The 23,487-nt window shown below is 40.1% G+C and overlaps 1 protein-coding gene across 1 annotated transcript in view; it reads right to left on the reverse strand.

The window, feature by feature from the left end:
* The window catches only part of Lekr1 (leucine, glutamate and lysine rich 1), a 185,997-nt gene that overhangs the window by 80,238 nt on the left and 82,272 nt on the right, over positions 1-23,487 (reverse strand). The window contains exon 8 of the mRNA XM_027391734.2: positions 15,651-15,836. Within this exon, the coding sequence (XP_027247535.1) occupies positions 15,651-15,836 (186 nt within the window). The remainder of the gene's footprint in view (positions 1-15,650; positions 15,837-23,487) is intronic.

The following is a 23,487-nucleotide window of genomic DNA, read 5'->3' on the forward strand; positions in this document are numbered from 1 at the left end:
CTGATAGTGCTATGTTGTTTGGGGCATGACTTTTATGGTGAGAGGTAGACCATTCACTAATTATGAAAGACTGTGGTTTTTAAAAGAAAGTTCAGTTGGTGTTAAAATACTCATATATACATCTTCTAAACTTTATTTTCATATCTAAATTCCTTTCTGCTTTCTATTTACAAATATGTATACTTCAACACAATTGCATTGCATACTTTATTTATTTATTTATTTATTTTGGTTTTTTTCAAGGCAGGGTTTCCCTGTGGCTTTGGAGGCTGTCCTGGAACTAGCTCTTGTAGACCAGGCTGGTCTTGAACTCATTTAGATTCGCCTGTGTTTGCCTCCCGAGTGCTGGGACTAAAGGCGTGTGCCACCACCACCCGGTACATTGCATACTTTTGTGAACTGTTTAAAACCATGTAACATAATCATAAGTATGTTCTTACATTTAGGCTAACATTTACAGACTTTTATTTTTTGCAGATTTTTAAAATTTGAATTAGAAACAAGATTGTTTTACATGTCAATCCCAGTTCCTTCTCCCTCCCGTCCTCTCCTACCACCCCCGGCAACTAAAACCCTACCTATCCCATACCCTTTCTGCTCCCCCTGGATTGTGAGGCCTTCCATAGGGTGTCATCAGAGTCTATTGTATCCTTTGGGATAGGGCCTAGGCCCACCCCCGTGTGTCTTGGCTCAGGGAGTATTCCTCTATGTGGAATGGGCTCCCAAAGTCCACACCTATGCTAGGGATAAGTACTGAACTACTACAGGAGGTCCCATAGAGTTCTGAGGAACTGAAACCCATGTTCCTGGGATCTGGATCAGTCCTATGCTGGTATCCCAGCTATCAGTCTATTACAAAAGTGCAGGACATTCCAGTCTCTCACTAGTATAAGTCTCATGTAGGTTAGGATAGCCTCAGATTTGCTATGTAACAAGGGATAACTCCATATTCTCCTGCCTCTGACCCCCAAGTGCTGGCATTACAGGTGTCCACTACCATGCCTGGCTGTTGTAGGGTATTTGTACACTATGTGAAGATGTGTTGCTGTGATTGGTGTAATAAAAAGCTGAATGGACAATACAGGCATGATTTCTGGAGAAAGAAGGGAAGAGGAGGAGAAATCTAGGCTCATGGGAAATGCCCAGAAAACACAGAGAGGAAGCAGGAAGTGCAAGATGGAAGAGGTAGAGATAATGCCATGAGATAGAATGTAAATCAATATAAATGGGCTAATTTAAGTTATTAAAGCTAGTTAGGAACATGCCTAAGCTTTAGGATGAGCTTTAACAATTAATAAGAAGTCTCCATGTTGTTATTTGGGAGCTGGCAGGAGGGGCAGAGAAAGATCTGGTTACACCTGCTCTGTGTGATTGGTCCACATGGATAGGCTCTTTCCATTCTGAACTGGTCCCTAGGCACGCATCCTCTAGATTACTTCATCACAAATGGACTACACAAATGTAGTAATAATTTATATGACCAAATAAAACTTTACTGCTAAATTTGTGGACTAAGTTAAAACGTAGAGTTGTGTTTAATTGCAAGCAGTTGACACTTGGGTTTGTTTATCTGTTTCAGTGTTCAACCAACTCCTAGCTTAGGTGCTTGATGTTCCTTACAGAATTGAATTAAACCTTCATTCATTCGTGATTTTTCAATTGTTTGCATGTCATATATGACATAAATGCTATTTTCAGCCTGTTGCTTTTAAGTGCGGGATAGTTGTTTGAACTCAAATATTCTATTTTTATCTCTGAACTGTAACTGGCCCCTGCAATCTTTAAAGTACTGCTTTACCCCCACAGCAAACATGCTCTCCCATGTGCAGCTTTCCTGTTTTGTGTGTTCTCTGAACTTGGTTTTCACACACATCACTTACTTACCTTTGTTAACCCTAAACCACTGATTACAGAATTTCATTCCAACTCCACTTCTGGATTTGCTGATCTGCCTCACTTGCAATACACAGTCATTTACAGCAGCAACACATAATTGGGTGCTTGGCAAGGGTGGCCAAACACAGCTCCTCATTTCCATACTGACTTTCCCCAAGATCTGATATGTTAACACTGGTACCAGACCACTGAAACAGTAGAGTTCTGTCCAGAGTCTAGTGGCCTGGGGACCAGAAGAAGGTGGCGGGTCCACTGCTTTGGGACATAGTGGCTGTGTGTTTGCTGGAAGTTATCAGCCTTCCTGGCTACTTTCTTTCTTTTTTGGTTTTTCTAGACAGGCTTTCTTTGTGTGGCCCTTGCTGTCCTAGAAGTCTCTCTGTAGATAGGAATTCACCTGCCTCATGCTTCCTGAATGCTGGGATTAAAGGTGTGTGCCACCATAGCCGGATCTTCTTGGCTATTTTATAAGCTGGTTCTTCAACCTTCTTGGAGATTCTGAACACCTAAAATTTTTTTTTCAATAACTTTTTTTGTTGCTTGAATTGCACTTGGCAACTGTTAGCCAAGAAACTTCATAACTGCATTTCTGGATGAAAGCAAAAGACAGTGCCAACACTCACCAACCATGTTATAGTGTTGACAGCCCTTTTCTTACATTCTTTATTAGTATTTTTTAAGCTAATACCAAACTGGTCTGATCGTAAGAGCCAGTTGGAGCACTTAACAAAACCAAGGAGTTTTCTCACCTTGGAGACTGTAACTCAGACATAGGACAGATGTGCAAGAATGTGCTTTTAAAATACATCCCTTTACCCACCCAACCCTCCATGCCACCACACATATCAGTAGTGCAGTCCCAGATATCCCTGTAGTCAGGCGACTAGACAGCACTGCTTAGGAGAAAGCCTTAGAAGACTGGCTAGGTCCATGGCCTAGTTTTGTAAGGGAGAAAAACTCCCTTTTTCGTGTTTAATTAAGGAAAGGATTTAGGAGTTTCCAAGTGTAAAGACTAATGGGATGCACAGGCTTTGGCTTGACAGAGACCTGGGTTTGAATCTCAGCTGCAGACTACTCTATGTCTAATAGATCACAAACTGGTCCAGATGTGTCCACAGAATAACAATGAGAGGACCACATGAGAGAACGTGTACTGCTGGCGCTTACATCAAACACTTAGAGACCATTGAATGAGGGGCAGAGGGGTCCCCGGAGGGAAAATGTCTTCCTTTTCTTACTGTCATTATACCCGAAAATCCCATGTTCAGCAGCACTTCTTTCATACAGGAAAAGGCTATTTCTTGACTTTTAACTCTCTAGGAACAAGGTACTATGTTCTCGGCAGGCTTAGTATTCTTCTAGAGAACTAAAATATTCAAAGAAATTGCTTATTTAATAAGCCAAATTCACAGAACAAAATTTGAAAGTATGCTTTGATTTAGGGGAAGAATTTCACTTTGAGAAACGTTTCTAAGTACACAATGTGTATTTCAGCAAATCTGTCCTCATTGTTCTAAGCCTATTATTTTATTTTTAAATTTATTTAATTGTATAAAAACATACATTTAAGTAATTTGAAATAGTTTTAAAATATGAAAAATAGAATAATTTTCCCATTGAAGAGGGAAGGATGATTCATGCAGCCTTAATAAGCAACATTAATAAGGACCCACAATAGTCTAAATACAGTTATAGATGGCTCCATACAGAAGTGCTTATGGATATGTGTGCACGCACATTAGCACAGACACACTTATGTCTTTGCTCTTTCACCTGATAGCACATAAAGCAAATAATGTCCCATATTAACAAACTCACTGACTTTCTGATTTGGAGGAGTCAGAGCTCCGTGGAGAAGTAGCTGATTCTAGTACTGAGGCATGGAGCTGACACCATGAGCAGTCTTTATGGTTTTAGAAAGTAAGAACAGGCTTAAGACAAAGAGATGTTGGAGTCAACCGAAAGAACCTCTACAAGATAAAGCTATATAGTTAGAGAAAAGGGCTATTGAATTACAACCTAAATATAAATATAGGCGAGTCAACACTCATATAAATGACAAATTAAGAAAAGGGAAGTAGAGGTAACTCTCCCATGCAGGAAAATTCCAAATAAGTTATACAGACACCTTCTCTAAAAGAGGGGGAGCTTAAGTCCCCCTCAAATCTGAGCGGCCTGCAGAAAACGCCTTTCAAAGAGGACAGTATGGGAAGGGGAAAGAAGTAACTTTCCCATGGGGAAGCCAGACAAGTCAGTGCTGCAGCTAGGTGACCAAGGTCAACTGACATCAATAGTCATAAATCACACTGTGCTGGTAGTGTTTATTTTTGACAAGACATAATGAAAACAGTTCTCTACCTCTGGGCTTTTCCTTCTCCAGGGCCACATAACTCCAGTGAAACTGTAAGAAAAACATCAGATAATCTAATAGAGGAGCATCCTACACATACCTGACTAGGAATCCTTCAAATGTCCAAGGAAGTCATAAACAACGACAAAGAATTCTGAGAAACTTTAGAATCAAGAGGAGCCTAAGAAGCCAGACAATAGCTGTAGTGTGCACCCTGGAAAGGATCGATGAACAGAGAGAGCATGTAGGTACAGTCATGGAGATGTGAACTTGCTGAGATTAGTTCCTCAGTTACAGAAAAGGTACTGCTACAATGGAAGAAGTTAAAATGGGGGAAAGGCAATAAGAACTCTATATTCTTGTTTCTTTTTCAGTAAATCTCAACTTGCTGTGGAGAAAAACCTAGTTTTAAAAGGCTTCCCCCAGTTACCTCTCACTCAATTCCTATCACTCTCAAGCAGGTAAACACTGTTCTTAGTTTCCTATCCCCATATGTGTGTACAGATGTCTGTACACAAGTATGCAAAGGCTTTCAAGGTACCTAGCAAACAAGAATGTCCACATTCTTGATGACCTCCTTTCCATATAAACTGCACCATGGCACAAATTCAGGCTAAAACTGCATCATGGCACAAATGCAGGCCATACCTCTTACATTCCTTAGCTGACAAGACCGTTCTCTCCTGTCTTATAGCTTCATGGAAACTACTGTCTGACTGTTGAACAAGTCTCTAAACCAACCAGTAACCTAGTGTGACAGTGAGGTGGCTTGCTCTCTGTTGTTGTTAGCATGCTTCAAGGAGTAACTCTGTACACCTATACCTATTATTTCATAGGAGATGCTACATTTTTTTATGTTTTTAAAGGCATTTTTAAATTTAAATTCTTTAATTACTACTCATATTTACATATCCATCCCTTCATTCCCTCACCGTCCCATCCTCCCATGTTCTCCACCAATCCCCCCAACCCACCCCCAACTCCTCCCCAGGGATAGTGAGGCCCTCCACCAGGGACCTTCAAAGTCTGACATATCATTTGGGGGAGTGCCCAGGCCCTCCTTGCTGTATCTGGGTTGCAATAGTATCCCTCTATAGGGAATGGGCTCCCAAAGTCCATTTGTGCTCTAGGGATAAACACTGGCTCCACTCCATAGACTGCCTTGGCTGTCACCAACATTCAGAGGGCATGGTTTTGTCCAATGTGTTTCCCCAGCTTTATGACTAGGGTCTCTATGCTATCAATAGGTGAGGTCCATTGTTTCTGCAGGTCTCTCCAGCCCTGTCTTGGCTCCTTTGCTCATCCCTCCTCCCTCTCCACAACTGGATTCCAGTAGTATGGTTCAGTGCTTAGTTGTGGGTGCCTGTTTCTGCTTCAAACAGCAACTGGATGAAGGCTCTAGGAATGGTAACCAAGGTAGGCATCAATCTCATTATAGGAGAAGGGCATCAATGGCATCCTCTCCACCACTGCCTGGCTTCTTAGTTGGGGTCATCACTGTGAATCCCCTAACATTTTCCCTGTGCCAGACCTCTCTCCAAACCTGTACGGTCTCCCTCTATCAAGGCATCTCCTTTCTTGCGCTCCTCTATTCCTCCCCTGTCTCAGTCCTCTTGTTCTCCTCCCCCCTCCCCTTCTCCCCTTCCTACTTCCTTCTTCTCCCTACCCCAGGGCTCCCACTTTGGTCAGGGGATCTTGTTCCCATCCCCTTCTTTGAGGGACTATGCAATCTTCTCTTGGGGTCCTCCTTGTTTCCTAGCTTCTCTGGCAGTGTAGATTGTAGACTAGTGATCCTTTGCTCTATGTCTAAAAATAAAAAAATGAGATGCTACATGTTAATTCCAGAATAGAACTATAACATCAAAATGTGGGTGCATTTGTAGTTCAGACAGATACAAAGCACTCTGTGTCAATATACAGCGCCCCTAGCAACATATGAACATGCTTCACCATGCCAACTGCCATTGCATTTTGGGGTTGTATTAATTTCTTGAAAACTAGTCCCTTAACTGCTTTAATTTTCTTTGATCTTATTTACAACTTTGATAGTGTCTGGTTTTGAGAGAAGAAATGCTGCAACTGAACTCCAAAACATCATAGCTTCTAAGAGGATCTATTACTCATACGTTAAAGAATCTCACAACAATTTATATTTTCAGCATTACTAACTCCTGGTGTGATAGATGCCATAAAATTATTTTGTACTACTTATCCATGTATGTTTTTTGTTGTTGTTGTTGGTGGTGGTGGTGGTTTTTCAAGACAGGTTTCTCTGTGGCTTTGGAGGCTGTCCTGGAACAAGCTCCTGTAGACCTTGTAGACCAGGCTGGTCTCGAACTCACAGAGATCCACGTGCCTCTGCCTCCCAAGTGCTGGGATTAAAGGCGTGCGCCACCAACACCCAGCTCCTTGTATGTTTTTAATGTGCTACCCTGGTTCCACCAGTGTCCGGGAATCTACACCCTGGCTGCCACCCACTGCAGGAGTTCAAGGTCAAGGAGACAATCTGTTCTATGCGAAAGGAACTTTGTTGTTGGAAGGAAGATCAGAGCAGCTCTTAGGTAGATCTTGCCCCACAGGGCTGCTTTTCTAGTTCATAAAATCAAAACTCTGTACACTGGAGTGAAATATCTCAGGCCCCAATTATAAGAAATTCATTTGATAACACTTTTTTTACATCAAAAGTTTCTTGAAGGTTCTTCCTAATTGCATTATAGAAGAAATTATGTCATAAATAGTTAATCAACAAAAAAAAACAAAAAAAGAAATTCATTTGAATATAACTTCATACACTCAGTTCAGAAATGACATGTTCATTGTTACAATAAATCACTAACAAAAAAAGTAGCTTAAAATGTTCCCTAACTTCCTCCCAAATCCTTCATAACATACCTGAAAGTTCCACATCAAGACTCAGGAGCCATGCATTGTTAAAAAGCTGTGAAAACAACATTCTGAAATCTGCTTGCCAAAATCTTAAACATCTGGTCATAGCTGAGGTAGTTGGCAAGAAACAATCAAGATTTGTTCCCTTTTCTGTATGGAAACCCACTAAGAAATGGTGGCACCTTTTTTTACAAATGGTACACATTTCTAGTCCCTCCATAGTCCTCAAAAAAGTCATGCCCAGACTCTAAAACAACAGTTTCCAATTGGAAGAGGATTCAGCACTGTACATATGGCTTTAGTTATGGACCAACTATCAAATGAAATGCTACATTTAATTCCTTGAATGTGGCCTCTGTCTCAGTTAAAGCATGTTCTATCTTTGCTACTTACTAGCTTTGTAACTTAAGACAAATTATTTAACTTGACTAATGTTGGGTTTCTTCACTAGTAACAAGAGCATAATAATGACAATTAAGCCCTGGGGCTATTTGTGAATGAAATGAAATAACAGATAATGTTTTAGCGCATGATGGGCAAATAGTGCTCAGTAGATGTCAGAAACTATCAGGATATGTGGCACGGTGAGCAAGCAGCTAACAGTGGCTGCTGGGAACAACAACAAAAAAATGATGATGGTTTCAACATCATTAGCTCAGAGAAATCTGGAAAGACTGTATTTTATATTTCAAAGGAACTTATAAGAATTGATGGTATGCTCAGCAAAAAGAAGGCTGCTTTGATTTACTCACATTTTATGAAAATTGTTACATCAATATTCATAATCTAAAGAAGCTTAGTGCATTCCTTTCTTCTAATCCCTTTGTTTGGTTTTGAGAACAGGGTTATTTTAGCCTTGTAGAATAAACTGAGAAATGCATTCAATTTTTGTTTGTTTTTTTAAAAATGTTTTGTAGGGGCTGGAGACTTAACTCAGGACTGGAACACCTGCTCATTGAACACAAGGCCCTAGACCCAATCCCTTGGTACTGGAACACATACTTACTAAGAACAAGGCCTAGACTCAGTCCCTAGCATGGAAAAAAAAAAGGTTTTGTAAAGTTAGGATCTTCTGTTCTTTGAAAGTTTGGTAGGATTTGCTTACAAAATCCTTTTGGCATGTTCCCTGTGAGAAGACACTGCTTCTCTTTTGAAGTTATGAGACTTTTAGCTTTTTGGAGGAAGTCATCTTAAGATATATTTTCCTTTTTAATGTGTGTATTATGTACAAACATGTTTCATGTGTGTGGGTGCTCATGAGTAGGTATGCATGCATGTGTGTGTACATGTGGATGCCCAAGGTTGATGTTGGGAAGCCTGGGAGAGGAGAGTCTCCCTGCTGCGCTACTTGCAGGCTATGTAGCGAGCTCCAGAGTTCCAACTGTGTGAGTCATAACCTCTGCCAGGATGGGCTGTTGTTGATGCCGCTGCTTTTGTGAGTTGTCCACAATCCAACTCTCCCCTGTGTTGCTGTATGTCGGTCCAATCAAATAACTGGTTCACCAGATTGGATTCTTACTTAGGTTGGCCATCAGATCATTCCCTAGTCAGGGTGAGTAGTGTTTATTCACTACTCCCAAGGAATAGTGTCACAACATATCCAGGCTGTGCCATGGTAATTGTTCACTGCTCTTAGATCTACAATAAGCTACAGAAGAAAAATATGAAGAAATGTGCAGTTTGGTGAGAAAAATAAGAATTGACAAGTTTAAAGCTGGAGACAAGGCAGATGTAGTCATTTAAGAGAAACTCTGTACTATAACAGTTGGGCAGTGTTTCAAGTGAAAGACCCTAGCCACCAAGGATGTCAACATGTAACAGGGAAATTCATTTGAAAGGAAAGGTACAGAATGGAGGCACCTGCTTAAAACTGATAGTATTTTTCCAAGTTTAGCCATTAAAGCTGTTTTAGTTGTTTCCTGTTACTTTGACAAAATTCCATGATAAAAGCAACTTAAAGGAGAAAGGGTCTATTTGGTTCATAATTCCAGGTTACAGTCTATCATCGTGAGGAAGTCAACAGGAACTTGAAACAGCTAGCCAAATCACATCCTCAGTCAAGAGCAATGAATCACCCTATTCATGCCAGGGCCCGACTTATTTTCCCCACTTTTATACAACCCAGTACCCCCTGACAAGTGAATGGTGGCACCCACAGTAGACAGGTCTTCCCATCAGGTAATGCAGTCAAGAGAATCTCTCAAGTCATGTCCTCAGGCCAACCTGATATAGACAATCCCCCATAGAGACTCTCTTCTCAGGTGCCTGTGTCAAGCTGACAATTAAAAGTACCATCACAAAGGTGTAGAGGTCACTAAAGATGAGTAGAAGGGACCACATCCTGATTAGACAACCCAGCTTAGCAGTGTCATTCACATGGACAAGTATAAAATGAAATAGAAAGACAAGTAGAAAATGAAAAAGCTATGGAATGATGGAGTTTTACCCAAGTTTCAGAAAACCACTGAAGTCGGGCAATATGTGACAGGGTCAGAATCCCTGCAAGGTGGCCTTAAGAGGCTAGCATGTGACATGAAGTGAAGTGTAAGGTATGATAGAAACTCTAGGATCTGGAGATGCCAGGACCATAAAGAGTCTGACAAAAAAGGGGATTAGAGCATGGAGTAGAGAAAGCCTAAGAAAGAGCCTGTTTGTACTGCAGACAACAGAACTAGAAGTCACCATATCAGTGGGAGCCCAGATAATGCAAGTACCCTAGATGCTGAATATGAATTTGGACTTGGCCTAAGTCATGCTCTGATACAATCATTCCTCACTGTGCACCTGTTCCTCTCCTTTATAATGGGAATGTTTACCATATGTCACTGTATGTTGGAAATATGTAACTTTTTTAATTATTCAGGGGATCACAGGTAAAGAGAGACTATCTAGGTATTAATAAGACACTCTGAACTTTGACTTTTTATTATATATTTTAATTAAATTAAAAACAATCTTATTTTACATATCAATCCCAGTTTCCTCTCCCTCCCATCCTCCCCTGGCCCCACCGACCCAACCCTCCAGGGAGGGTGACACCTTCCATGTGGGATCCTCAAAGTCTGACACATCATTTGGGGCAGGGCCTAGGCCCTCCCCGTGTATCTAGGCTGAGAGAGTATCCCTCCATGGGGAATGGGCTCCCAAAGTCTATTTGTGCACTAGGGATAAATACTGGTTCCACTGACAGAGCTCCCATAGACCTCCTAATTGACATCCATGTTCAGGAAGCTTGGTTCAGTCTTATGCTGGTTCCCCAGTTATCATACTGGGGTCCGGGAGCTCCCATTTGCTCAGGTTAGCTGTTTCTGTGGGTTTCTCCACCATGGTCTTGACTCCTTTGCTCATCACTCCTCCCTCTCTACCACTGCATTCCAGAAGTTCTGTTCAGTGCTTAGTTGTGGATGTCTGCTTCTGCTTCTATCAGCTACTGGTTGAAGGCTCTGGGATGGCATATAAGGTAGTCATCAATCTCATTATCGGGGAAGGGTATTTAAGGTAGCCTCTCCACTATTGATTAGATTGTTAGTTGGGGTCATCCTTGTAGATCTCTGGACATTTCCCTAGTGCCAGATTTCTCTTTAAACCTATATTAGCTCCCTCTATTAAGGTATCTCTTTTCTTGCTCTCCTCTATTCTTCCCCTGACTCAATCTTCCAGATCCCTCATGTTCTCCTCTCCACTCCACTCCTCTTCTCTCCTCTTTCTCCTAACTCCCTCTCCCCGATCCTTCCATGTTCCCAATTAGCTCAAGAAATCTTGTCCTTTTCCCCTTCTCCAGAGGACCATGTATGTTTCACTTAGGGCCCTCCTTATTTCCTAGCTTCTCTGGCATTGTGGATTATAGGCTGGTAATCCTTTGCTCTATGTCTGAAATCCATATATGAGTAAATACATACCATGTTTGTCTTTTTGTAACTGGGTTACCTCACTCAGGATGGTTTCTTCTAGTTCCATCTATTTGCCTGAGAATTTCAAGATTCCATTTTTTTTTCCACTGAATAATACGCCATTGTGTAAATGTACCACATTTTCTTTATCTATTCTTCAGTTGTGGGCATCTAAGTTGCTTCCAGTTTCTGGCTATTACAATGCTGCTATGAACATAGTTGAACAGATGTCCTTGTGGTATGAATGTGCATCCTTTGTGTATATGCCTAAGAATGGAATTGCTGGGTCTTGTGGTAGACTGATTCCCATTTTCCTGAGGAACCACCATATTGATTTCCAAAGTGCCTGTACAAGTTGGCACTCCCACCAGCTGTGGAGAACTGTTCCCCTTTCTCCACATCCTCTCCAGCATAAACTGTCATTGATGTTTTTGATTTTAGCCATTCTGACAGGAGCAAGATGGTATCTCAGAGTTGTTTTGATTTGCATTTCCCTGATGACTAAAGATGCTGAGCACGTTCTTAAGTGTCTTTCAGCCATTTTAGATTCCTCTATTGAGAATTGTCTATTTAGTTCTGTACCCCACTTTTTAATTGGATTATCTGGTGTTTTGGTGACTAGCTTCTTGAGTTCTTTGTATATATTGGAAATCATCCCTCTGTCAGATGTGGGGTTGGTGAATATCTTTTCCCAGTCTGTGGGCTGCCATTTTGTCTTGTTGACTGTGTCCTTTGCCTTACAGAAGCTTCTCAGTTTCAGGAGGTCCCATTTATTAATTGTAGATTTCAGTGTCTGTGCTACTGGTGTTATGTTCAGAAAGAAGTCTCCTGTGCCAATTCTGAACTTTGACTTTTGAACAATGTTAGAATTACTAAGACCCTGACAGTATTCACCTGGTAGTATAACCACATAACTAGAAAACCTGAGTTGATGAAAATGACCAGAATAAGTATGAGAATACCAATTCTCTAAAATTATATACATATAATACAATTCTAATTAGAATTCCTACTAGGACTATAATGTAATAAAAAGTGTCCTAAGCTTATGTGGAATAGTAACTTTCTATGTAGAAGATAGTATAAAGTTTAGAGAAAAAACTTTACTAGGGATTTGCTGGAGCCTTCCGACAATAGGTAATAACATTATCTTAACGTTTAAAGAGAAGGGGGCTGAAGAGATGGACAGTCAGTAAAGCAAGTGCCTTTCAAGCATGAAAGCCTGAGTTCAGCTTCCCAGAACTGACATTAAAAAGCTGGATATGACAGTGTGGTGTAACTGTAACCAGTGCTGGGAGAGCAGTGTGGTGTAACTGTAACCAGTGCTGAGACAGTGGTGTGGTGTAACTGTAATCAGTGCTGAGGATTCCAAGGTGCTGACAGTCAGGTAGAAGAGACAAGGGGTGAATTCCACGTTTAGTGAAAGACCCACTCTCCCCCCACAAAAAAGAGGATGGAGACTTAGCTTAGTGGTTAAGAGCACTGGCTGCAGAGGACTGGAATTTGATTCTTAGCGCTTGTGCAGTGGTTTACAACTATCAGTAACTCCATTTGAAGAGAATTTGATACCTTCTTCTGACCTTAGAGGGCACCAAGAATGTGTGCACATCTGTATAGCAAAAATTCATAGACATAAATTAAAATAAGTAATTCTAAAAATAATTCAAAATTTAAAAAATAAGATGAGAAATCTTATTGAGATTTCAATTGAGAAAAATGCTCAACTTTGACCTCTGATCTCCACAAACGTACACACATTCCCACATAAAAGTTTTAAGTGGGAAAAACTACATACCAAATATATTTAAAAGTAGGAACAGCAGAAAAAATACTACTTGTAAGAATCAGTTAATAAGTCATTCTACTAAAATTAACACTAATGGTACGTGAAATGAATTATTCCAACAGAAGAGAACATGCAATACTAGACACTAACAGGTGGGAAATTTGAACATTTGGTGATTAAAAATAATGCTTTAATTACTACATAAACTAATATAGTGGGAAAGGAGTGAATCTGGATCACTGAATAATGTTTTAACCAAAACTAACCAGAAATAATTTTTAACAAATCACCATTTGATTATAACAAAATACAAACCTATGATATTGTGATGCCATAAAAATCCAATTAAAATGTACTTTAGAAAAACTGAATATATAGCACACTTAACATCTCTACTATTCAAACTGCTCTTTTAAATTACTAAGAGGAGGCAGGAAGTGGTGGCACTCATTTGAATCCCAGCACTCAGGAAGCAGAGGCAGGTAGATCTCTGTGAGTGCTAGGTCAGTCAGGGTCACACAGTGAAACCTTGTTTTAAAAACAAGCAAAATGCATAAGGGAGGCTGGGATGTCTGCACACACCTGGAATCCCAGCACCCAGGGGGCTGAAGCAAGGGGGGCATGAGTTCCAGGTCAGCCTAACTTCAACAAAGCAAACTGCTACCAAGAGAACCTTCAATACGTCAACTCTAAATATGCAACCCAAAGACAAACAGTTGATACTGTTAAATATTGCAGTTTTGGGCTGGCAAGTTGGCTCAGAGGGTAGAGGTACCTGCTGTGAAGCAAGATTACTTGAGTTTAAGCCCCAGGACCCACACAGCAGAAGGACAGAACCATCTCCAGCAAGCTGACCTCTGACCTCTACATGTGCACTGTGGAACACAAATGAAACACACACCCCATATGCACATATGAAAATTACAATTTTAAATTAAATTTTACATTTTTCTGACTTCATAGTGCTACTGGCTATATATATGACTCCTTCCTTTTTCTTCCAATACTCATCCCTCTCTAGACTCCCATTAGTATGTATTCATTCTATCATAACACACTGCCTGCAGGCTCACTCTTCCTAGAATACCACCTGTTTTCCTTTTATTGATCCTTCGTGGATCTCACATCCTGCATTCTGATTAAAATACACTTTTATAGTTATCTGGATAAACAATTTTCAATACTGTCAGGTAGAAATATGTATCCCTTAGACTTATCCCCAAAACTGTCTAAAATTCTGGATTCATGTTTAAAAAGAAAAGTAAAGAAAAAAAGCTTTAGAATACTAGATTTTGCAATGATGTCTTAGTTATGACATCAAACTAATGAGCAACAAAAGCAAAACACAAGAAGGGGCCCTTTTCAGCTGGAAAGAAAACCATAAATGGGTTTGAGAAGACAACCTATGTCATGGGAAAGTCACATACATGATAAGCAGTTTATATGTACCACTTATGAGACACTTGTATAATTCAACAACAACAAAAACAAAAATACCTACATCTTAAAATTGGGCAAAGGACACAAAAGACAATTCCCTGTGGGAGATACCAAATGATCACCCAAAGCATTAAAAGTTGCTAAAGTTGCAGAGACAAGAACCTGGTGCCATTATGGTGGGAATGTCGAATGATACTAGAGAAACAGTATGGGCATTTCTCAATGACACAGCCATCCTGCCTCTGGGTATTTATCAGAGATCACAGAGCAAGGCCTCAAGGAGATATCTGTAGACCCACCTTCTCCACAGCCTCAGATGCAATGGGCAAGAGGTGTAAGAGGCCCAAATGTCCACAGGAAGATAAACGAAGAAATAACCAGGAGTACCCACAAACACAATGGACTACTGTATCCACTCAGGACTGAAAGGAATTCTGACACCTGTGACAGCACACATGACATCATGCTAAGTAACCTACCCCCACCCCAACAAAAACCCACAATACCATATCATCTCACCTATGTGTACAATGTTAGAAAAGTCAAACTCTCAGAAACAAAGCAGACAGGGGGCTGCCTAGAGCTCAAGCGGAGAGGAAATGAGCATCCGCAGAAAATGTAGATATACTTTAAAACTCCTGAACTTAATAATTAAAGATGTTTAAAATGGGCCAGTTGTGGTGGTGCACAGTAGGATTTGCTGAAGGAGGCAGGAGGATCACACGTTGGAGACTAGCCTGGGCTACACGCAAAAAAAAAAAAAAAAAAAAAAAAAGTTTGATCCAGGTGGTGGTGGCACATGTCTTTAATCCCAGTGCTTGGAAGGCTGTGAGTTTGAGACCAGCCTGGTCTACAGAGTGATTTCCAGAACAGGCTTCAAAGCTACTGAGAAACCCTGTCTCAAAAAACAAGTTTGAAATGGTACATTTAAGGTCATGCATTTATCACAATAAAAAATATAAAGAATATTATGATTAAGAGTTATATATTCAACATGAAGTTTTAAAGACCTTATCACTTTCTTCTGAAACTGTTAAAGTTTTAGAAATAAAACATTAAAAATGAAAATAAAATCTGGATTCCTCTTATACAACAGCATATGCTCTATTTTCCTTTTGCATCCTAAGCCAACAATCCCCTAGGGATAATGAAACAGCAAAGTAAATTCCACTTTCTTGTGCCGAAATCTTACTTTGTACTTAAAAGGTCTCTCCATATCCACTTAATCCTGCCTCTTTAAATGCAAGTCTGCAATGGGCAACTGCAAACACCGAGTAGAGACACAGTTATCATTGTTACTATTAGGCACATTTGCAAGATGACTCAAGACTGTTAGGATATTAAGAAGAAAGCAGACATTCTGTGTTACAGCTAGTCGCTAACATCAGGAAGGAATTCTCTTTACCTAGGGCTTCCTTCTGCAGACCGTAGCACCTGGCTTGCAAGTTTACTTCATGTTGCTTTGACGCCTCCATCTGCTGAGACCTCAATATGGCTGTATCCGACAACAATTTGAGATTTTTCATTTCCTCTTCCAGGCATATCTTATTTCTCTGGGAAACTGTCAGACTTTTATTTAACTTATCTATCTCTGTAAAGAAAATTCAAAGTTTGTAAACAGAAGGCATTAAATCGAAATCCTCTAAAAACTGATTTTCTTTTAGAAAATTAATATGTGAAAAGAAGATGACCTTTATGAGAGTGTGACACCTAGCCAAAGGCTAGATTTCAATGTACTAGCCATTCTGAAAAGCAACAAGGAAAAGGGCTAGACTGCTAAGTGATGCACATTTATTTTATCCTTAACTTATACTAAATAGTAATTCAGACTGCTTTTACATTCTCACATAGACATAAAAAGTGCAATACCTGTGGAGTGTTCGGGGTTTTGTTGAAATTGTATGACAAAGAAAAGCACATGTAAATGTGCAGCATGAGTTGGTAGGCAACAGTTCTAAGATGACTATCGGCCTGCATTCTAAGCGGTAAGCATGGAAAGGACCTGAAGGATAGAGCATCTAAAACTAGCAAGCTGGTGGTAGAAAGTATTTAACAGTTAACGAATATATTTTAATGATTCTAATGGTACTCTATCCCCTAGAGTACCAGAATATATTGTAGTAATTCAACGTCATTACTCTCCTTCCATTTAATTTTTAAATGGCTTTACAGTTCGACTTGCATTTCATATACCTTCTTGAAAAGGACACAGAGCACATCATCAGTCATAATAATTACCAAGTTTTCCCTTCACCAGTGTTTTCCACACTGCCAACATAAGCCACTACTTAGGTAGCAAAACACACGATAAAAATACTTTGTCATTTGTATAACTCAGCTAATTATATTAATGACGGTGTGGACTATGAGAAATTCTGGACAGTTTTCTAGGAAGATTACCTGGTGCTGCCTTCTTTAGCTAGCCCCTCCTAAGTTGTGTGGTGAGTTCAGGTGTGAGTGGCTTGGTTTATTGCTCTACCATGTCTACACAGGAAGTAAAGATCAAGGTAGAGATCCACAGGACAGATCTGGGAGCAGGAAATTCGGCCAGCAGCTGATGACAGCAGGGCACAGGAAAGAGACAATTTCCAAAAGGATGGTGCAGAGCACAGCAAAGAATGTGATCCAGCCAGGCTGATGTGCACACCCTCAATCCCAGAACTCAAGAGGACACAGCAGGCGCGTGTTTGTGTTTATGCATTCCAGAGGAGCCTGGTCTGCACAGCAAGTCCCAGAAAAATGGGAGGGACATAGTGAGATTAGAGAACAAGAGAGTGAGAGGGGAAGGGAGAGAGAGAACAAAAGTGAGAGAGAGTAAGATAGTGTGTGTGTGTATGTGTGTGTGTGTGTGTGTGTGTGTGAGAGAGAGAGAGAGAGAGAGAGAGAGAGAGAGAGAGAGAGAGAGAATGAGAGGCACAGGGCGCTCAAGAATGTGAGAACAAGCTGGAGAATATGGTGCAAAGAAAGAAAAGCAAAGGCTCTTTACCTGGGTAAAAACATGTCTGGGAGAAAAAAAGTGGCATTAACCACTGACCTGGGCCTTGAGAAGAGGCCCTGGTAACTTTCATTTTTTAGTTTCTTTTCAACTTGCAAATGGGAAACCTAAAGAAACAAATGGTATCCACCATTTGTGCAGAGCATGTTTCTACTATTGCCTAATAGTTACATTATATGGCATTTCACCCACTGAGAATAGCTAATATGCTTCTAAAACAGTTGACTCTGAGCCTGTTTCTGTGAGAGCGATGACCAGGACACTAATATAAAGCTTTAAGAAACAAGAAAGCTTAGCAGAGAAGAGAAATGCTTCTTGGATATTTTTACAGTCGAAAAGTCTGTTTCTAGTGGCTGAATAAACTATCCCATACTGTAACATCTGCCCGTGTCTAAGTCAGAATGACACTGTAGAGTGGGACACACATGCTGCCACCTATTTCTCATTTGCCAAAGTGACTCTTCTTAGGTTTAGCTGGCTGATTCTGTTAATGAATACTATCGTCTCTAAAATAACTAATGTCAATGTGACTTTCTATCTGACATTAAGAGACTGAATCTGCAACACAAGTTGATTTGTGAAATATAGTCTATTTCCATGTCCTCGTGGAAAAGTACAGCAAGATTTCCCAACTAACAGGGACTAATACATTTCCAACATAGTATCAGGAAATTAAACTCAGTGAAGTTTAATTAACTCGAGCACGATGAGCCATGGTGTTAACATACAATTCTATGTTTCACCATTATATAATTTCACACTTGTCAGTTATTTGTCCCAATCTGGGGTTCAGAATTATGATCCCCACCAGATCAACCTACACTGGTTTCTGTACCCAACTTTAGCCTTTCTGTTTCAGCACAACCCAGAGGCATAATCCCATGCTCACCATCTGGCTTGCCATAGCTCATATGCTACCCTGTCACAGACACCTTTCCTGGGTGAACCTAGACCCTGTACATCAATTTGCACACTTACTTTGTATTGATGACATGTAAGCATGCAACCTAGTATTAGAATGTAGGTTAATTTAGGCCAGAGATAACAACCTATTATTCCCCTGTAGTTTCTACCATCATGCTTTAGAAATAACAGAAGCTGTTATGCATAAGGGTTTCTGAGTAGAGCAGAGCTATTAAATGGTTCCTAATGTGCCAGTATTTGAACACCCTGGATAAGTGTTTCCTTCAGCTTCATTTCGGAGGTAGGCATTTTGAGCTGGATATGCTTTTGGTGCCAGACTAGGTTAAACAATTAAAACACACTCCCCCGAAAATTTTAAGCAATCTAATCAAATATGTCTCTTTCATTTTTAATTTCATTGGTGTTATTAAAACTGTGAACTCTAACATAATTTTGTACTTGCTTTATGAAAAGTCAAGAGATATGCTGGGTGGTGGTGATGCATGTCTTTAATCCCAGCACTTGGGAGGCAGAGGTTGAGGCTAGCCTGGTCTACAGAGCAAGTTCCAGGATAGACAGGGCTACAAAGAGAAACTCTGTCTTGAGAGAGAGAAAGAGAGAGAGAGCATCTTTGTAGCTTGGTGGTGGGATGCTGCACATATGTGTGAGGCCCTGGGTCTGATTCTTAGCACTAAACACCAACAAAATTCATTAGCTAAAGCAAATACTAATTTCATACAAATTAAATTGTTTACCTTATTGAGGTTTATTTCTGTTTTTGCATTTCTGAATTTAGTCAAATGAATGCACAATTATATTGTGTCATTATGCTATTACAAGAACTCTATAACCTTATTATCAGGGATTCCAACATTATACCCACTGTGTGACCATTAATTCACATGACTTTAATTTTATTACGATAACAGGAAAGGCCATTAAAAGTTGTAGTTATTAAATGAAGGACTCAAAAAACATTACATTGATTTTAAAGCCCTTTTATTTTGAAATACTTTCTAGAAAGTTACAAATAGATGTACAGAGAGGTTCCATTCCCCCTTCACTCTACTCCCCAGAGTGAAGCATGTTAGATTTAACCAGCTGTGCACAAACTCATTTGTGTTTGCATGCTTGTTCTATGCAGTGTCAACACAAGTGTAGCACTCTAGTCTGTTTTCTATTGCTGTGATAAACACCCTCACAGAAAACAACGTGGAGAGGAAAGGGTTTCTTTCAGACTACAGTTTACAGTCCATCATAAGGGTGAATCAGGGCAGGAACTCAAATGCAAATCTGGAGTCAGTAACTGAAGGCCATGGAGGAGTGCTCTTTGCTGCCTTGTTTCTCACTTACCCTGCTTTCTTATACAACCCAGAACCACTGGTCCAGCAGTGCTAGTGCCCACAGTAGGCTGAGTCCTCCCACATCAACCAACAATAAAAAATGCTCCCATAGAGTTGGCTTCAGGCCAATCTTATGGGAGCAATCCTTCTGTTGAGGTTCTTTCTTCCCAGGTGACTCTACAGTTATGTGAAGATGACAAAAAAAAACTAACCAGGACATGTAGCCTTATATAGTTACTACCCCAATCAAAATATGGGATTGTATACCACCAAGCTCAAACCTTCTGTTTGCAGCCAGCTCTTTCTCTAGCCTACCAGTGCTAGCCCTCAGCAACTACTCATCTTTGCTTTCACATACAATGGCATTGTGTCAACATTGCTATGTAAATGGAACAATAAATCATTTTGAAATTGAACCACTTTCTGATTGGATTTAAAGCCCAATTCATGAAATAGAATTCATGCACAGTACCATGAAAAGAGCCCCAAACCATGGCTGGCTAGGTTACAGACCCAGGGAGAACCTACAACTCCCACTCTGCTAAACTGGTGTGGTAATAAACTGCTTCCTAACCTCTATGTGCCATCGAGAAGCCTTTTTTTTTTTTTCAATAGATGGTGATTCATACAGAGACCCAAACTGGCCAAAGTGTAGAGAACAAGAGACTCTGGAGAGCTCAGCTCTAAATGGCATATCTATATCATAGTCCCTCTCCCAAAGGCTCAGGGATCATAATAGAAGGGAAGTTGAAAAACTATGAGAGCTAGAGGTATTTGCCAGACACAACAAGGCCTTTGTACAGATGAACTCACAGTGGCTGTGACTACAAACACATGATCAAGTCAGACAAGTCCCATCCTAGCTGGGGAGCTACTGCAACTGTCGGTCATTGTGGGAGGGAGAGTCAGTTTATTTAGGGATTTGGCCCCTGAGAGTCTGACCATGCTCCAGTAGATGGTCCCACACCCATGAACACACAGGCAGCACTAAGTGGACCCAGTGGCTTCTTAAAAAGAGTACCTGAAGTTGGGATAGGAAAGTGGTGAAGAGGATTGGGGTAGGGTTGAAGGGGGGAGTATATTTGATCACAAAACACTTTGATTCATGAAATTCTGAAATGATAAAACAAAAAAGGGGAAACCCTGTGAAAAGATTCTGAAATTGGCTTTTTTTTGTAAACTGGGAAATTTTTTCTTTGATGTTCATTCAAGTTACTGCATGTATTAATAATTTTTTTCTTTTTGTTGCTGATTCAGATAATATAGAATGGATATAGCACTGCTTGTCCTTCACCCATGGAAAGCTATCTGGACTAGTTTCAGTTGAGAGCTGTTATGAGTAAAACAGTTAAATACAGGTCCAATATTTCAATCCAGGCTGGGCTATGGGCTGGAGGAGAGGAAGGGAAAGGGAGAGGTAAAGAGGGAAGGGGGAGGGATGGAGGGATTAAGATGAAGCAACAGGTGAAAGCATCCCTGATTCAATTCACATTACTCTAATCATTTGTAAATACCAAATTAGAATTATAGTTTCAGTTTTTAAAGTGTGGAAAAATTCATCCCACTACTAATTTAGGCTAGCAATAACCTCTGAAGCAATGTATACCACAAAGCCTTATGTGGAATTTAAATCTTTTATTGAAGATTTGAAATTAACTTTAATAATGTATTTAACTCCAGTTATTTAAAGTGTCACATTTTACCAAGAGGCTAAAGCCACATTTCAAATGCTCTATAGCCACATGTGACTGGTGGCTACCACACAGGACAGTACAGTAGATGTGACACACCTTTTCAGGCTTTACTGGTCTTGGCTTTTGACAATATTATGTTCAATTTATTTCCTCAAAGCTGGAAGGTGTGAAAGATGTTTGTTCCTGTATCAACTAGAACTTGTGCTAGATTGGAAGTGCATTCTGAGCAGCTGTAAAAAGACCAGCATCAGCATCTTTCAAGTTTTGCACATACTTGTCCCAGTTGGCACACCGTGCCCTGGGGCTGAGATCATGCAGATAGTAGTGAGCAAGGAAGAAAAAAAAAAAAAAAAAACCTCTTACCATAGCAAGATCTCAGCTGCACACACCCATATGCTGTGTGCACTCACCTCTTGTTTGAGAACAGAGTATGTTGTCCTTGTGTGTGCATTTCCACCTTCTAGCTTTGGAAGAAAGTCCTGTTCTTTTTCTCAGAGAGACTAGTACCAGAGGATAGACAGTAAACAATGACAAAAAATCAACAAACGGACAAGAAAACTCCCAATAGTGACACATTTTAGCATGAAACAAAGGACAGAGATGCTTAGATGAAGAAGGTTCTAAATAATCTGCAAAGCCTCATGGTCTGCTGAGAGGAGAGCTACTGTGAAGTGTGTGGGTGAAATGTTCTATAGATGCTTAAGTCCATTTTCTCTATGTCATTTAACTCTAGTATTTCTTTGGGTTTTGTTCACATGACACGTCTACTGGTAAGGGTGGAGTAGTGATGTAACCTACTGTTACTGTGGTGGTATAAGTCCTTGAGTTTATACCTACTAATATTTATTTTATGAAAGTGAAAACACCCAAATCTGAGGCATATATTTTTAGTACTATAATGTCTTCTTGGTAGATTGTTACCTGGATCAGCATAAAGCGACTTTCTGATTAGTCTTGATTTGAAATCTACTTTGTCAGATATTAGAATACCAACACTTGCTCGGTTCCTGGTTTCATTTGTTTGAATACTTTTTTCCATTCTTTTACCCCAAAATAGTGTTTATCTTTGTTGGTGAGGTTATTGTGTCTTTTGATTAGGAAATTAAGAGCATTAAACAGAGTTATGAAAGGAAAGGTATTAATGCAAACCATTTTGCGAATTTTGTAGTGTTTAGTGTTTAGTTCCTACTCTGCTTAAGCACAGCCTTAACATCATTAACTTCCCCTGTAGTCTCTTAGACATGCTTTTCCTTTTCTTGAATCCAAAGTATTCCTTTGGAATGGCTAGGTGTTCAGGAATCTTCTTAGCTTGCATTCAACTTTTCCTTCAACTATGACAGATAATTTTGGTTTTAGAGTAGTCTCTGATGGCACCTGTGGGTCTTAGATCTTGAAATACATTGCTCTAAGCCCTTATGGCTTTTAAAAATCCAATAGGTGACTTGGTCTTCTCTTGTAGCTGTTAATACACTTCCTTTATCATGTTTATTTAGTATTTTAACTATTAAGTGACCAGGGAAGTGTGTTTTCTGGTCCTGTCTACTTGGTATTATAATTTAGATTATAATTAATAAGTAAGGGAGGAAAGGAAAATGAGAAAAGGAAAATATAGAGGAATAAAGGGCTAAGTAAATGAGCTGCAGATGAAAAGTACAGTAGATAGTAGACTGGTGGGTAGACATACACAATAATCCAAAAACCTAACTGAACAACAGACATACAAAAGCAAAAGTACCATGAGACATATATGTGTGACTGGAGACTAAGAAAACAGAAAATAAGTAAAAAGAAATTTATGGTGTTAATCACTGGCACAGTTGTGTTGATTGTAGTCACCTTCCTACATTGCTCTTACTCAAGCTGGAAACACCTGGTGTTGTCTCATTTGGGAGCCATTCTCTCTGTAACCTTGGTGTTCCATGTCATTCAGGTGTGTGGTGAAGGAGAGGTCGTAAGTCCTTCTCTGGTGGCTCCCTCAGATTGCTGTACTCCACCCTGACTTCTGAGGCTGAGGACTGCTTAGTGTGAAGAGTTTCACTTCCCCAGGTTTTGACTCCTCTCCCAAGGTGGCTTGATTCAATCAGATAGTCACTGATACTTATGCCAGAGGAGCTGTATGTAGATGGCTGCTGATTCCCAGCACCCAGCCTGCTTCCCTGTGGAGATCTCACAGGCTTAATAAATTTATTTGCAGACCTTGTCTTTTGCAAGCAGTTTATTTAATATTAACTTGAATGTTTTCTTTCACCAAGTTTCCATGGTTGTTGTGTGACGAAACTTTTTTTTTTTCAAGATAGGATTTCTCCA

The sequence above is a fragment of the Cricetulus griseus genome, assembly GCF_003668045.3.
Source record: "Cricetulus griseus strain 17A/GY chromosome 1 unlocalized genomic scaffold, alternate assembly CriGri-PICRH-1.0 chr1_0, whole genome shotgun sequence".
Lineage (NCBI taxonomy): Eukaryota > Metazoa > Chordata > Mammalia > Rodentia > Cricetidae > Cricetulus > Cricetulus griseus.